At 41.2% G+C, this 17,396-nt stretch overlaps 1 protein-coding gene across 3 annotated transcripts; it reads right to left on the bottom strand.

The window, feature by feature from the left end:
- Positions 1-544: 544 nt before the first annotated feature.
- On the bottom strand, positions 545-16,370 carry FH (fumarate hydratase). 3 transcript variants are annotated; one of them, XM_054284803.1, is made up of 10 exons: positions 16,242-16,370; positions 9,730-9,864; positions 8,869-8,979; positions 7,277-7,453; positions 6,302-6,484; positions 5,129-5,294; positions 3,169-3,372; positions 1,825-1,952; positions 1,259-1,412; positions 545-729 (listed from the first exon to the last, which is right to left on the bottom strand). In XM_054284803.1, exons 1-10 carry the CDS (start codon positions 16,368-16,370, stop codon positions 587-589), a joined length of 1,530 nt encoding a protein of 509 aa, XP_054140778.1. In that variant the 3' UTR covers positions 545-586. The 3 variants fall into 3 exon arrangements, with proteins under 3 accessions (XP_054140778.1, XP_054140780.1, XP_054140779.1); XM_054284804.1 differs by lacking the exon at positions 16,242-16,370 and adding an exon at positions 15,492-15,605 and having other exon boundaries at positions 546-729; XM_054284805.1 differs by lacking the exons at positions 6,302-6,484; positions 16,242-16,370 and adding an exon at positions 15,492-15,607.
- Between the last annotated feature and the right edge of the window lie 1,026 nt (positions 16,371-17,396).

Genomic DNA, 17,396 nt, shown 5'->3' with positions numbered 1-17,396 from the left:
CAGTAACACTTTATATGAAGTTCAGAGTTCTCTTCAGTTTAGTTGACAAAGCAATCCTTTTCCAGCAAGATCCAAGGACACTGTTGCAGCTTCAGCCCCAAAAAGTAAAAACAACAGAGATGAGGAGAGCAATCTGGGAGGACAGGATGTCATAACCTGAAAGTGTAACTGGACAACTGACCCCAATGTGTAAATGGACCAAAACTTATAGAAGTGTGAAAACTCATGATTGGTTGGCCTTCGTGTGTCCAACTTGGGTCCATCTTGGGCAGAGCCGTGGCCAGGCTCTTGCACAGCCCAAAGTGTATCCTCTGAAGGCCTTTTAATAAATACCTACTTCATTCCTTCTTAACTCTGTCTAGCCTCTGTTCCAGGTGAGCCTCTTGAGGCATTATCAGTTCAGTCACCGTCCATGGAGGTGTTTAAGGGAAGACAGGATGTGGCACTCAGTGCCATCATCTAGCTGACACGCTGGTGCTCAGTCATAGGTTGGGCTCAGTTATCTCAGAGGATTTTTCCAACTAATGGATATTATATCATATTTATTTGTTTTTTTATATTAAGAACACTTTTTTTTTTACAGAAGTTACTGAGGACCTAACATGTCTTTAGGCTTCACCCACTGATCAAACTGCTCTGATGTAAGGAATCCCAGTTTTATAGCAGCTTCTTTTAACGTTGTCCCTTCTTTGTGCGCTGTTTTGGCAATCTTGGCTGCTTTATCATATCCTGTTACAAAACAAAACCAACAAATTATCCATTTGCAATTTCAGATGATTCATCAGAGGTGTGAGAAAAGTGGGACACGGTCTTTGGAAAATTATTTGCTAGGCATTACTATTACTACTTAACTCAATGTGCAGGAAATGCACACCAAATGTTTACTGCTTACTTGAACTGAAAGTAGATTTTGTTACTCTTCATTAATTTAGATCAAAGATATTTGGGAACTTCTCATTTTAAAAAGCCTTGTATTGTAATTTTTCACTCAACCTCTAATAATGATAATTTAGGAAAACAGGTACATCAATTCTCCCAATCTCCTTTTGACTCTAATCAGTTATTTTTCTAATACCCTGGCATGGCCACTGCAAGGAGAACACAGCTTTTACAACAGCAACTGGTAATGCTGAATTAAGTTAATTTTTGACCTGACTTGACCTTACAAGCATTGTGACCATACAAAAGAAGTGTACAAAATAATGTTAACACAAAATATTTTGGTATGTTCTGAGAAGTTTTTGAGCCTTAAACCTACCTATATGTGGGTTCAGTGCTGTTACCAACATCAGAGACTCATTCATCAGTTTGTTGATCCTATCCGTATTGGCTTGGATTCCAACTACACAGTTGTCAGTGAAAGAAACACACACATCTCCTAGAAGTCTTGCAGAGTTTAAAACATTTTTAATCTAACAAGACAAAGAAAGAAATACCAATTATTTAATCCAGATACTGCTAGTTGCACATTCTGACACCTTTGTTCATAACCAGTGCCCTCCCTGCAATTTCAATCTATTTAACAGGCTATTTTCCTTCCAGTATCTGAAGGGGGCCCACAGGGAAGGCAGAAAGGGACTCTTTGTCAGGACCTGTAGTGACAGGACAAGAAGCAGTGGACATAGACTGAAAGAGGGGAAATTAGGCTCAATATCAGGAAGAAATTCTTTACTGCGAGGGTGGTGAGACACTGGAACAGTATCTGAGGGATGCTGTGGATGCCCCAACCTTGGCAATGTTCACTGAGGGATTTTTCTGTCTGTAAATTATCTGACTGTACAATTACTTAAAAACTCCTAGATATGTAAAACTTTATGAACTTACCATCATGGGCTTAAAGACATTCAGTTCAAAGTGTCCATTGCTTCCTCCTACAGTAACAGCAACATGATTTCCCATAACTTGGGCTGCCACCATGGTCACAGCCTCACACTGGGTAGGGTTCACTTTTCCTGGTTGTGAAAGGGAGAGAAAAAGGTTACCAAAGGAGAAGGATGGGGGAAAACCAACAAATCAACCAACCAGGCCAGCAGACTTTTACTGAATCACATTCAATAGAAAATGTTTTGTAAAAGGTAACTTGTCTTACTCATCTCTATCTGCACACCACAGAAAATCAGGTTATTCCCACAAATGGTATTAACTTGAATGTACTACTCCAGTATTTTCAGCAAGGATTTGTAGAACAGCTATGGCTGCTTCAGCAGTCTCCCAAGACTCTGAGAGCTTGAGGATGAGCTCAACAGCTCAACATGCGCATGAGCTAAAGAGCTGTTCATTACCACAGTGTCTTTACATGTGCAAGTTGGCATTTCTGGGAGACCCCTACCAAATCCTACTCAGCTCAAGCAAAGTATTAGTGATGTGTTAGAATTACTTTGTGATAAAGTTAGCACACTGTCAGGAAAAAAAAACAACAAAAAAAAACAACAACAACAACAAAAAACCCAAACACAAAAATCAAAAAAACCAATCCCCTGCCAAACCAAACACACCAAGTTTGACTGGTCTCCAAGCAAGTTTGTTTTATGGTTTTATAATTTAATTTTTAGACACAATCATTCATTGTCTGCCTTTTTGGAGCCAGATATGTTCATGACCTATTTCTTTTATAGTTTATGATACAGGAAGAACAACTTAAAATAGTTTTGGATGTGCATTATTCATATGGACACACTTTTTTAGGAGATGAAAGAAATGATTACTAGTATTATTCCTTTCTTCCTAATCCTCCCATACAATCAGATCATTGCAGAAGGGAAAACAGGAGCGCATAACACTAATCATATCAGGAAGTAGAGACCAAAGTCAAGTTACACGACAGTATTGCTACAATTCACAGATGAAAGATTATTTCAGAAAAGCCTTTACCTAAAAATTGTAGAGATCTTGCAATTCTAAAAGAAAGCTCTGAGAAGTACGCCTGTGTTAATAAAGCCATATTCTTACAGATACTACACTCCCCCATACACTTGCCAGCACACAACTGTGCAAGCATTTTTATGAACAGGGGTTTTGGTAAAATAGAGTAGATAAAACCTGAGAGAATCACAGACTGACTGACATTTGTGACAGTGTTTGGTAAACACCTGTTAAAAGACAGTGGTCAAAAAAAAAAAAAAAAAAAAAAAGGAACAGGTCATTTTTCTCTGCATGTATTCTCTGTACCTGGCATGATGCTGCTCCCTGGCTCATTTTCAGGCAGGATGAGCTCCCCCAGCCCAGAGCGTGGCCCCGAGCCCAGGAAGCGAATGTCATTGGCAATTTTCATCAGACTGCACGCCACTGTGTTCATGGCTCCACTGAGCTCCACCAGGGCATCGTGAGCTGCAAGAGCTTCAAACTTATTGGGAGCAGTGACAAAAGGCAAACCTACAGGGACACAGAGGGTGTAAACATTAAACCAGTGAAGCACTTCATTGCAGACATAAACCAGAAAATCAAACACATAACTGGCTTAATAAAAAATTAAAAATTAACAACCCTGTAAGATCATCTCTTTCCACTAGAGCTTTCTTCATAAACATATTTCTTAAAGTAAATTAAATACAAAAAGACATAATGAAAGTCATTAAAAGACAGAAGAGTATAAAATTTGAGCATCCACCTACAACAAAGGTACAAATTTCAACCCTTCAGAGTGTGTTGCATTCTAAGCACTGCTTCTGCACCACAGTGCTTTGTGGATGGCAATAATATTTCAAAAGTTAGCCCAACTTAGGCATTTCTTGCATTAAATCAAGTTAGACACTTTAGATTGTTAATTGCTGTGATGCTTTCAGCTATAAAAATAGATGTTTCTGCAGCATAGTGAAGGCATTAGGATAAGTAAGAAGTAGTCACAATGGAAGGGAACAATAAACCAGCCAGAACATGGGAAAGCTGGATCAGACTTAGGAGGATGCCTGGCAACAGCAAGAGCACAGGAGCACAGCAATGGAAGGAACAGTTCTGTTTATGTTAATTAAATGCCTGAGATGTAAGCCTAGGTTCCACGATGAAAAACATTCCTTCAGGACTTTGTCCTGAAGGGGCAGTCCCAGCAGAATGGGACTGTAAAAAATTACAGACATCACTAAGGACAGACTGTGGGCTGGATTTCTGTCCCCCAGAACGACTGATCTGAGCTTTCAGCACCAGTTCAAAGGAGAGCAGCAGGATTCCTGTAACTTCCAGTGTTTTGCACTTCCTGACGAACACCAAATCCCACCCAGACTGCATGGACTTGTGAACTGCACAGCTGCCTTCTGTTAGTTAGAGAGGTCTATCCAAACTTCTCCTTTTGTTTCTGCCAATAGCCACCCTCTATAAGAGCATAAGGAACTTCAGGAGTCCATACTACTCATACAATTTGCCCATACAGGATCCAAAACACCCACTGACATGGGAGAGCTTCCTACCACCACCAAAACATGCCCTGTACTGCCCCTGGCAGCTGTTGTTTACAGCAAGTTACTTCTCTTTCAGGGTACAAGACAGTCTTGACCCTCTGAAATACAGTGAATAATAAATCCATTAAAACAAAAATACTGTCACTAAGCAACTTCAGATTTTACAGCAAATGTAAATGACAGATGCACACATTTTTTGGGGAGGGCTATTTTGAAAACTGACTCTGTGACACAAAAGAACTGGTTTAGAGATCAAAAACTCAAGTGCACTGTAAATTAAGTTTAAAGATCTATTAAGACAGGATTTAAAAAAAAATCAGACAGTTAACTTTTTCATATGAAAAAACCAGAGTGGCTTTGGAAGCATTTTTTTCCTTCTTTTGCACCAAGTCGCTGTAAATTAAGAGAGCCAGAGGAGCAAAGATCAAGACAGAAGCATTATAGTTGGGCTAATAATAGAAGTCTGAAACTGTATCCATATCCAAAGAGCCTTGCTTGCATAAACACCATCACTTCAGTCACTTTCAATGCACTGCGTACACTTTTTAAAAAAAAATTGCCCAAAAAGTGCGAAGTAGAAGGCATATAACACATGGCCTTAACAAAAGCTTCACATTAAAATATAAATAGTGTTTAAGCTTATGAGAAGTATGAAACTGGGCAGATTTAGCTTGAATCTGACTGCATGTCACACACACTGCTTTACTGATACCTCACTCCCACATATTGTTTCTCACCCGTCAGTTCAGCCACTTTAGCAGCAACCTTCTCAGCAAAGCCAACCCTTGTGTTCAAGCCCGTGCCGACTGCCGTGCCGCCAGCTGCCAGCTGGTACACCCTTGGCATGCTGGATTCAATCCTGGCCACGCCGTACTTGATTTGCTGCACATAGCCACTAAACTCCTTTGAAAGAAAGGAGGACAGGTTTAAGGAACAAAGGCAACAAGCAAGAATAAGCATCCGGATTATTTAGATTTTTAACGTGATTTGACTAATTCCTTTAAAAACCTGAAGGCACTGAGCTTCACCCAAATGTTAAACCTAAGCATGTTTGCATAAGAGGGTAAGTATACCTCTATTAAAGGACTGGTCCCATGCACCAAAAAATTATACATTAAACCAATCTTAATATAGAAAGACATAACATACATAATTATACATAATGCATCCTTCTCTCACTTTTTATCTTAGTTGTGTACTTAGCAGGATCTGATTCCATAGTAAATCATCTCCAAGATTACATTAATGTTCTGAAAGAACAAATAGAGAAATAGATCTTGGGCTTTGATCACTTAATTTTAGTTAAGAAAAATCCCACCTGCGCATTCTTGGAAAAAGTCCATAAATTCTACTGGTGTTCTATCAATTCAGTTTAATTAATTACTAAATTACTGTAACATAAGCCATTCCTGACAATATGATAACATCTGCCATCTTATATATGGGAAATGTTATAGGGATATAGATATCTATCTCTCTCTCTATATATATACACACATTTATACGCACAAGATTATGTATTGAAATTTTTCACTCGCAATATTTAGTAGTTTTGTGTGTTGGCAAAACACAACTTATATAAATTTACAGATTACAGACAACAACTACCTGTTCCCTGCAAAGTCAGTGAAACAGAAAAACTGTGCTGTGTATCTGGTAATGAAACATCATTTAAAAATAATTTCTAATTTATTACTGTTAGAAATAAAATACATATGGGAAAAAAATCAATAAAAATTATGATGCATGTGTTACAGCACAGCTTATCCAGCAAACTCCAGTAAAGACTGAAAATACTCAGGCTGAGATTCAGCCATTTTCCTATATTTTATCCTAAACTATCAATTTAATTTAGGCATCCTTAAGTTCGAATTTCCCAAAGAAAGCCATAATTTTAATTCTTTTTTTACCTGCCCAAGCGTAAGTGGAACAGCATCTTGCGTATGAGTGCGCCCTATTTTAATGATTTGGGAAAACTCTTTGGATTTCCCTTCAAGTGCATTCTGTAGCTTCTTTAATCCAGGTAACAAGACCTCATTAACCTCCTGGGCAGCAGCAATATGCATTGCTGTTGGGAAAGTGTCATTTGAACTCTGTGGAGAAAAAAAACAAGAATATTAATTTACAATCTTTTCTCACCATTGCTGCTGTAAGAGGTACATGTGTGGCTTTATTCTCGTTATCTCATAAATTATTAGAAACTAAACTAAGAGTAAGCAGCTTAGGGGTGTTCCACAAGGTCAGTTTCTTCTTGATAAATCAACTTTTTACGAATACACCCACACAAAGTTAAATTTAATAGATTGCTCATAACAACCTTGGGACAAAAGAAGGAATTACTATAGTAGTTATGAGAGATGGCTAACAAATGGACAATGATTTTAAAGGAGTTGTAGGTGACTTTAAAACACACATGTTGCTTTGATAATGTTAAATCCATTGTTCACAGAATACTGAGTAAGCACAAAGGATCAGGAAGGGAAACAACCAAGTCAGTGGCTGAACCTTTCCTTCAAAGTAGATGAAGTTTAAGAGAGAAGCATAATAAAAATGCCTACCATGATCCAACTTTTAGAAACTGGACCTATATTGAACATCTTTAAGACTGTAGCAGTGGTTCTCACAAGGCCACCACTGCCTAATACATTATGTATGAATTTAACTATCATGACTGAATTAAAAGTTTTTAATCTGAAAAGCTCATACTGTCACTGAAAAACATCTTAAAGTTCATTTGAACTGAAAAAAACCAGAAAATTGTTACCAAAGTCGTCCACAAAACATTTTTTTCAACCTAAAACAGTGGATACAAGAAAACTCAAAATTCACAATTCAAAGACACAAAACCTTTGAAATTAAAAGCAGTATAAAACAAGTCTAACAACCTGGCTTTTGTTAACATGATCATTTGGATGCACTGGCTTTTTGCTTCCCAGTGTCCCTCCCATTATCTCAATAGCTCTGTTGCTGATGACTTCATTGACATTCATATTGGTTTGAGTTCCAGATCCAGTCTGCCACACCACCAAAGGGAAGTGATCATTTAATTTTCCTTCAGCTACCTATAATGGAAAAAACAGAAAAAATGTTCCAGTAGAAAAACAAGAACCTGAAAATTTTATTGCCATAATTAAAATTATGCTCTCCATTATATTTTTAAATTTACACTAGAATAATTAAGATGTTTTTACGTAATACCAGATATTAGAAGAGAAAAAAACACTTCCTATGCTTCTTGAAGACTGAATTGTGAAATACAGAGATATACAGATTTTGATTTCATGTTCTACAGACATAGACAAAGTATTTTTAAAAGGTACTTTAGGTTACATCTTCTCTCTGTGTAACTGGACTCCAATATGTCTCAATAAAGAAAATTCATGCAGGGAAGTTCCAGACCTCTTACACCTGCAGACATTACATGCTGCATCAATAAAGCAAACAGATGGCTCTCAGTCTCAAACACCTCCTTTCTGTAAGGCATTCTCGTTTTTGATCAACATTTTTTGGAGCCTGTTGAATCTTCAGACACATTCAGAGAGTTTTCTAAACACTGTTTGTCATAGTATCAAAATCTGCGCTCAGAAGTATCACCCCACACATATCATCCTCAGAAAAAGGAGCTGTTGTCAAAAAGGAGTTGTCACAACTCTGAGGCTTGACAATCAGATTACCAGGATACATCAGTCCTCCTGGAATCATGTTCAAGAAAGGATCTTCTTTATTTCCCATCTTATACAGGAGCAACGTTCCCACCTCCAAGAGTAACTTGATTCCTCTTTTTATTGAAGTTGTGTTAGAAAATTATTTTGGAGGTGACGAAAAGTGTATCACAGCAAGGGTGTTTTTAGAATACAATGAAGAAAGCCATAAACAACTTTCAGAGTTTATGGATCTAAACTAAGGACCCGTAATCCACCAAATCTTCTAATGCACCCTTCTAATTCCCCTTTAACTAGGGAAATCTTCTAATCTTCTAATTACCCTTTAAATAGAGGAACCCTATAAACCAGGAGAGCATGGATATATTCTGGAGTTCTCCAAAGCTATTGGGTCTTAGGACTTAAGGCGCTACAGCTGTTAGGAAAAGAATACAGCTTCTGCCACCACTGAAATATTTTTTAAGCTAGTCAGGACAAGAAAACTCTGTTAAAAATGCTTCTAGATAAACAAATCTGTTTGATTTGATTTATTCAAAGCGAAACACCTGGTATTATCACACCTCAAATAATTGTCACTCACAATTCTGCACTTGGGTGGCATTTATCAACATGCATTGGAACATCCTATCATTTCTTTACATGCAAGAAAGAAAATAGTAACATATTATATTAAGTAAATGATCTTTGGAGAACAAGATTTACTAATAGGAAATGCTTTCCTCTAAAAATCTGAGCAATGCAATCCCCCACCCTCCTGTGAAAAGCTTAACACAAGCACAGTGGTAGTTGCAGCATTTTGAACATCTCATTCCTACCTCATTTGCTGCCTGCACAATGGCTTTAGCAATCTTGGGGTCGAGACCATAGTCTTGATTTACTTCAGCAGCTGCTCTCTTCAAGATGCCAAAAGCCCTTATGACTTGAACCTGAGACACAAGGGTAAGTTTAAACACACAATTTCTGTCCCCCAAAGGATATGTCATCAATTTATAGTGCATGTCTAGTTCTAAACCAAACTGCTGCTGATCTTAAACCCAGCAGCAGTCCATCAGCCAAGCCAGAGAGCAATCAGCTCATCTGGGATTATGTTCCCACCAACAGCAACATTCACCCCAACAGCCCAGAGGGGAGACACAGCTCTTTCTGCAAGGCCAGGCATGCTCTGTGTATCAAAAGTCATGTGCATTAGAATTGAACCGGTTCCATTTCTAAAACAGCCTCTTGAAGGAAAACTGACAAATTTCAGTACATGGAGATTCAGTATATGACAAAGCATGTGCACATTAATGGCCTATGCACAGCTACACATGACAAATTAAGTTAATATTAACTTGTGCTATACTAGACTACTTCAATAACAAACTAGATAAATGCTACATCAAATTACTCCAATTGCTTTATCATCTTTGTAAAGATGAAAAGACAGATTTCTATTCATCCTGGTTATTAAAAAATAAAGCAACACCATGAAATTATTCAAGATTCAATTTATTTAAACACAACAAGAAATACTTCCACCACAATAATATATTGCTATAAAATTTCTACCTTTAACTAAAATTCAAAGTTGTTTACACTTCCAGCAAAAGCCCGAGAAGAAGGTATTTAGAGGGTATTCACTTTCACATACAAAACATACTCTAGAGAAGAAGAGAACACAGATTTGAATTACTTACTGGCATCCTTTCTGAAACACCTCCAATCTTGAAGTTCATTGTAGATCTCACAGTTTGGGCACCATAGTATTTGTCACTTGGGACCTTCAGTTCACCAAAGGTATCATATTCGATCCGGAAAGCCTCTTGAGAAGACTATAGAAAAGGGAAAAAAAATTTTTAAAAAATCTGGCAATCAGTATATTCTATTTGAAAGCAAGTAGTCAAGAGAAAGAAGATGGAAAAAACTACAAAGCCAAGACATGCAGCTAGTCACAGGTGCCCCTAATTACATCTGGAAAGTCCTAGTTTGAGCAGCTGTCTCACCAGAAGTCACAAAACAAACCATGTACCATTGTCACGTCCTGCTGCAGTGAGGGGCACAACAACTCCCCGGGCCCCAAGGCTCAGGCCCCAGGCAGCCACCGACCGCCAGCAGGGAAAGGAAGGCAACAGGATGTGCCTTGGTTTACCAAAATCCAGGGTCCTCCATTACGCCAGGGCCCAAGACAAGAAATGAGGGAATAGGGCTAAGGGTTTTATATGGGTGGAGTTTAGGGTCGGGGTCCAATAGTAAGAGGAGAGGAGACTCCAAAGGGGTGGATCGGGGAAGACAACCAATGCAAAAGCCAAGGCGGGAACATTGCAGAGGGATTGAAACCAATGAGGGCACAGGAACAGAAGAACATTCTGGGGCCATTCCTCATTTGACAAAATGGGGCGGAGTGTCTTTTCCCGGGCTTGTGGAGGCATGACCCACAGGGTGGAGGGGCGGAACCTTCTTTAAATTTTCTTTAAATCTTCTTTAAATCATGCCCCTCGCCCGATGCTGTCTGTCTGGGTAGAATCCTCGCCTCCTGGGGCAGGGACACTCCACAATTCCCCCTTTTTTATTTCTTTTAGAAACAGGGAATAATCTTTATGCTAGGGCCCTAAGATATTCTTAAACTTAAATTACTTAATACTTATGGGATAACTTGTAGAAGCATTACAATAACTCATCAAGGAGCTCCCAGAGACATAATAGTGAACAGTAAAATACAATTAACATAACAATGATACTTATAGAACTAATAATTTTAGCTAAACTTGTGACTTCAACCGATCTCAATGGGAAGATTAAATGTGAAAGGGACACAAATAAGAAATTCATTTTGACATTGTAAAGAGTAGAAGGTATAGGCAAAAGTAAGTTTAACATAATGATTAATGCAACACTTAATTAAAGCCTTCTCTTTCATCGCTCTGCTTTCAACTTAATACCCTTATTCTTAGTAAACCACTCCTTCTCCTTTTTGCTCACTCTCTCACTGTTCCCCTTCTCTTTTTCCTTCTTCCTCCTCCCCTTCTCTTCCCTTCAACAGTCTTTCAAGTACTCTATATTATCACCCCTCGTGATATATATCTACTACATCTATAGGTATAGTAGATATAGTATATCTAAGTGTTATTTAATGTAATATTTATGTATGGTAACATTTCTATGTCATGTATCCACCTAGCATCTGTTATTATCTAACACAGGCATGGCTAAATTCATTTTAGCTGACAGTAATTTATTACTTTTTGTAGAACAGCCCAATAATTTGTGATGATGTGATCACATTCATACGCAGCTCTACAAAGATTATGGAACTGACAAGAAGTGAGAACAGTTTACTCTTCCTCTTTCCACACCTTGGTTAAAAAAGTCCCAATTTTCTGTGAGAAAGGTATTAATCCTTTCCCAGGAGAGGAAGTTACCTTCTTTCAGAGTCCTCAGGAAGGGGGAGGAGTCTTTATTTATTTCTTTAGCATGGATAGAGTAAAACAATCTCAGCCCTGTAGGCAGGGAATATACATTTACAATGCTGGGTTCCTGACATAACCAGGGGTGACTGACATGACTCAGGGTTGAGTCTTTGGGAAACAAACCTCTTGTCAATAAAGTCAAGTCAGTCTTCCAGTGCAGTGAAAGAAGAAAATCAAATGCCAGGAACTATCAAGAAAAGCAGAGGATACAAAGAGAAACACTGCTGTGCCACCATGATTCATTGACAGTCCAAGGTCTTTGTGCAGATTTGGTTCTTTCATCCCCAAAATATGTATTACTGTAAACAGTTCAAAGGCAATAAATTTGACAAAAGGTAGGGAACAGCTTTCTTAGACAAGTGACTTTTTTGTTCAGAAAAAAAGATAACCTGGGGACTGAAGGAAAACTGAGGTATAACCAGTATTAACTGCTCACTGTCTCTTCCAATACAAGACACAGGAGCCCTAACATGCTTGTAGGAGTCAGGTTCAAGGCAAGGGAAAGGGAGCAGCCCTTCACACAAGTCACAGACTGACAAAACTCCTTGCCAGCTGATGCTGAGGATGCAAGAAATCCATCACATTTCAGGGAAGATGAAATGAGCCCTCAGAAGAAAGATCTAAACTGGGTTATTACACAGACAAACCACAGACTCAGGAAACTCCCTGATGTGAAAATTATAGAATCATTAAGGTGGGAAAAGTCCTCCTAGATCATTAAGTCCAACCTCTGACCAAACATCCCCATGTCAACCAAACCACAGCACTAAGTGCCACATTCACTTATTTCATAAACAATTCCAGGGATGGTGATTCCACCACTTCCTGGGCAGCCTGTTCCAATGCCTGATCCCCCTTCCAGTGAACAAGTTCTTCCTGATGTCCAACATGAACCTCCCCTGGGGTGCAGCCTGAGGCCACTTCCTGTCATTGTGGGAGAAGAGGCCAACCCTCACCTAGCTACAGCCTCCTTTCAGGAGTTGTACAGAGTGATAAGCCTCCCCCAAGATCCCTTTTCTCCAGGTTAAACACCCCCAGCTCCCTCAGCTGCTCCTCACAGAACTTGTGCTCAGACCCTTCACCAGCTTCACTGCCCTTCTCTGGACTCACTCCAGCACCTCAATGTCCTTCCAGAATTGAGAGGCCCAGAACTGGACACAGGACTCAAGGTGTGGCCTTAGCAGTGCTGAGTACATAAAGAGTGTGGGTGAGAAAATGGGGAAAGCATCATCTATGTTCACATAGTTCTTACTCTTCCTCAGAAGTCCACTTCTGAAGTCAGACTGTTCCTCTCTCTTCTTTGCTCATTTTACTTGCTCCTTCTTTAGTGAACACTTTAGAGAACACTCCCTCAGTGCTCTTGGACAGAAGCACAGCTGGGTATTGGCCAGAACACCTCTCCAGCAGCCCTGACCTTCTGCCTGCCCAGGTTTGCATCACCACGCATGGCAAGCTGCAGCAGAGAGAGGGAAGTGTCCCAGCCTCTCTACTGTCATTCCCAGGCAGATAGAGACATTCTGCCATCAGGCACCATCAGTCACATACCAGAGACACCAGCCCTGCTCACTTAGAGTACTTCGGAGGAGGTGGTGCCTGTGAACTGGAGGAAACTGCAGCTCAGTGCACAACAAGGGTTAGCTCTCACATGGCTATCCTGCTCCCCACATCTTGTGTTTTGGCTGATGCTCTCCCAGGCACTGACTCCTCAAGAATAGAAAGCTTACTGTGGAAGAGTAATTCCTATGTTATTTAATCCTCTTTGTCCTGCTTGAGTCACTTAGCATTCATTTACATGCTACCAACAAACAGAACACAGTAAATGCTTCTTTAGTATATCACTACCAAAAATGTTTAATCGGGATGTTTGTGGGTCTTCATGAGAGCACATTAACGTTCCATCGGTTGGGATCATTGACTGTCTTCAAAATCCCTGCTTTTGACATTTGGACACCTTGTAAAAGCACACAATGCAAAGCTTCCACAGAGCTGGATAAGCAGACGCCATTCAGCTCCAAGCCCAGCTCTCAATATCATCAGTGGTTTAATAATCCAAAATATTCACCCTCAAACAATATAAAAAGTTAAACCACTGTAACCTTTTAGACAAAAAAGCTAGCAGTTGCACAACTGATTCCTCAAACTTACATAATTCCAATGTCAACAATGATGAAACAAAGATAAATAGGATCAGCACATCCTTGTACAAGTACCTTTCAACAATGAGATAATTATTTAAAAAAAATACAAAACCAGCTTTCCTAGCCAATTCCACACTCATAAATTTCAATGAACAGGGCAAGGTGCTTTAAGAAGAATGTCACTTGCTGATTCTTGTTGTAACAGGTGCTATTGGGCAAAAGAGCAAAGTGATGTTTTTCATGCAGACTGAAGAACTGAGCTGCAGCATTACCCTCAGCCTGCAGCAGTGACTGTAACAAACATGATTCCCTTGCTCCTTGGGCAGAATTCAACTCCTTGAGCAGCTTTATGAGCTGAAGGTCCCAGCTCCTGTGTGTAAAGAGGTTTCTGAAGTCATCCCTGACCCATGGACCAGCTGTAAAATGGGGCATCAGTGGCACACTCCATCATCCCTGGGTCTCAGGAGAAGCCAAAAGGAGACTTGAAAACTCTGCCAGTAGCCAAAGCAAACTCCTGTGCTCACCTAATTTCTAACCTTGCTACAAGCAAGGCTCTGCTCACAATTACTATTCGTCACATTTACAAAACTATTTTTTTTTTCCCTTGAAGGCCTGAGAAGGTGTGGTCAGCCCTCCAAAATCCCTAGAACCCAAACACAGTCCAAGGCTTACAGTTAGGCAAACAGAACTGTACTTTTGCCTTGTTGCAGGGCACCGATCAGAACTGATTGCACCATAACACACCAGAGACACTCAAACAGCAGAACCCCTGCAGTAATGCTTCCTGTGGAAAATTACACTCATCTATGGATGCAGCAACTTTTGCATATAAGTATTTCAATTCAAAGAAACATCCATTTTAGCATGTCAAAAGCAGTCTTTTGAGGCCATCAGCATGTGGAATTTATGTTTTACTGCTCCCCTTCAGCAGATGAACAATATTTCCATTTTTAAGCATCATCTCTCTTTAGTAACATAATTTGAGTCACAAATTCTGAAATTTACCCTTTACAACCCAAACCTTTTACAATGTTCAGCTACAGAAGGACCACTATGACAATTCCATTTACAACATCTTGTGCAATTTAGCTCCAAGTAAAGGCAAGACAATAAACATACCAGGACAGCATGACTATTTGGTTGTATCTACATACACAATGTGTTTTAAAACAACTCTTGCTACTGAGAAAATCTCTACAAACATCAAAAACTGATGTCTTGGGTTTGTTGGGTGGCTGGTTTTTTTAATTTAAATATTGGTTAGTAAATTTTTTGATGGTTCCTCTTTTACCTAAAAACATACAGAACTTTTCCTGTAAGAATTCAACAGCTGCTTGACTTCCAAGTCCACTGAGGGATGTTTTAAGCAGTGCTGTTATTTAAACTCCAGGAACTCACAACACACACAGGACTGGTCACATTTCTGACCCGCAAAGAGCAAAACACATCTTATTCTTTTAAGACTGCAGACCAGACTCATAAATACCAGATTTTCAGCAAATGAATGAATGTTTTTCTCAGACGACGCCAAATGGCAAAATAGAAAAAGGGAACTATCCAACAGGCCAGTTGTTTGAGTTACATATTCTGCTCTGACACCAGTTTTCTTATATAGCTAAGTTTCACCACCACAAAGTTTTTTCACTCACTGGAAATCTTGTTTTATTAAATGCTACTTTTTACAACTTCATCAATATTGCAGGCTGGAAACTGCTGTTCTAGATAAACTGATTAACTAAGTTAGTCATTTAGTAAATTTAGTAAACTAAGGAATCGATAAAATCCTTAACACAGCACCTTCTGCTGAAATTCTTCTCACAGTTTACATTAACTCGTTTTAAGGAGTGAACTCACAAAGATACACCAGAGACTAAGGCTTCCATGCAACATCCAGCGCGTTAGAACTGAGACTGGAAGTTCTGTATCCAAACAGTGTTTCTGTTTCTATGCTGAACCGCTTGCAACAATCGAGTCCCACTCGCGTCCGAGCCGGACAATCAACTGATTATACACGAATATCTCCTGATGATGCCCGCTAGAAGCACCGGGTAGTTCTCAGCTGAAAACTCCCCAATTTTCAGGCAGCCCCAAAGCTATTTCAGTGACGAATATTCCCATTCCTGTGCGGATACAGCTTTTTATTATCTGCACCTCAACAGCTCCAAGAAAGCGCCAAGAATTCCTGTGGAAGCAGCGCCGCACAGCGCGGCTCTGCGGAGCGGGTCCCGCACCAACACCTTTGCTGCCCGGCGGCTCAGGGCCGTGCTCAGGGCCTCAATCTGCCCCGGGCCAGCGCCACGGCAGAGGGAGAGCTGCGCGCTGCACATCCCGGCTGCCCAGCCGAGCCGAGCCGGGCCGGGCCGGGCCGCAGGAAGGATGCGGGAAATGGCCGCAAAAGCCCGGCAGAGGATGGCGGACTCGTCTTCCCGGTGCCGGCGCGCTCCCGACGGAGCAGCACGCGGGATTACAGCCCGGACGCAGCCGGCGGCCGCGGTTCCCGCTGTCACCGCCCGCTCCCGCTGCCCGCGGGGCGGGGCGGAGCGAGGGCGGCCGGCGGTGGCACTTAGAGGTCACGGTCCCCGCTCCCCTGCCCGCGGGGCTCACCATGGCGGCACGGGGCGGCGCCGGGATCCAGCGGCCGGCGGCGGCGGGAGGCAGCGGGGGCGGCGGGCAGGACAGGAGGAGGCCGGCGGAGCGGCCGAGGCGGCGGCAGGCGCGGAGTGAGCGATGCATGGTGGCGGGGGCCGGGAGCACCGCGGGGGCGGGAGGCGCGGCGGGACCGCCCCGGACGAGCGTCACGGTGCCCGCCGTGCCCGGCCCCGGAGGCTCCGCCGCGCCAATCGGCGGCTCCCGGAGCGGCGGCGGGCGCTGAGTGCGGCCCCGGGGCGGGTCCGCCCGGCCTGGGAAAAGCCGGGAAAAGCCGCCCGCCCCGGGCGAAGGGCAGCGGGAAAAGCGCTGAAGCAGCGATTTCTGCACCGGGAGCGGGGGGGAGAGAAGTATGAGTTCTGGTATACCGTAGTCCTCTTAAAGATTATAAAACCTTATTCTCGCCTTCCTAAGGACAGTCACGACTCCTTTAATAAAAAATGCTAAGTCAAGGTGCAGCCCCCTCCTTACTTCCCGCCCAAGAAGGCAGTGTGTTCCGACGTGCTACATCCTGGTGCAAAGTGCAGAAACCCTTCGAGAGCGAAAGAAGGTATGTTCCATTTTTCCAGCAGCAACATTCTAACACTTCAGGTTTTCCAACATTTTTTTTTCCAAGAGCAGCCAACATTCAGCTGTTAAGAAAACAATTTTTTTGCCTAACATGGAGAACGCTTCATTCCATTGCAACCTGCATAGGTACCTTCAGTCCTACAAGAACTGTATTATTCACAGAAATGCTGCCAGAAGCTGCTCTATTAATGCCTTACAAGTTACATCCTGGCACTAAAAGCACACTGAATTTGAGTCTTGCAAGCTTCAATTTTTAGGCAAAGCTTCTGGCCCTTGGCTCCTTTGAGAAGAGACAGTTTAGGAAATACACAGGGCATGCCACTAAAATGGCTTTAGAAATTCCAGAGACAATACAGATTGGGTAATGATATTATTATCTAGATTATTCTATAACAGAGGAAGTGAAAGTCTCTTTTTTCAGTCACTAAAACAGTATGAGAATAAAAAGTTGTAACTACTACTATAATATCATTCTTTAAGTATTACTTTAAGTCAGCAGCTAAGATGCTTAAGTCCCCACATGACAAAATTCAGCATCTCCAT

This window comes from Melozone crissalis, unplaced genomic scaffold (genome assembly GCF_028551555.1).
Source record: "Melozone crissalis strain CALT ecotype California unplaced genomic scaffold, PUWL_Pcris_2 ptg000042l_1, whole genome shotgun sequence".
In the NCBI taxonomy this organism is placed as follows: Eukaryota; Metazoa; Chordata; class Aves; order Passeriformes; family Passerellidae; genus Melozone; species Melozone crissalis.
Note: the sequence above shows the minus strand (reverse complement) of the source record. Positions and strands in the feature narration are given on the sequence as shown.

Bases quoted from the DNA above. Each gene is read 5' to 3' on its own strand.
- FH (XM_054284803.1), bottom strand. From the start codon at position 16,370: ATGCATCGCTCACTCCGCGCCTGCCGCCGCCTCGGCCGCTCCGCCGGC. The intron at 7,454-8,868 runs GTAGGAATGAGA...TTTCCATTATAG, and splicing joins TTGTGCAGGCAGCAAATGAG to GTAGCTGAAGGAAAATTAAA. The intron at 6,485-7,276 runs GTTGTTAGACTT...TTTTCTCCACAG, and splicing joins ATCATGTTAACAAAAGCCAG to AGTTCAAATGACACTTTCCC.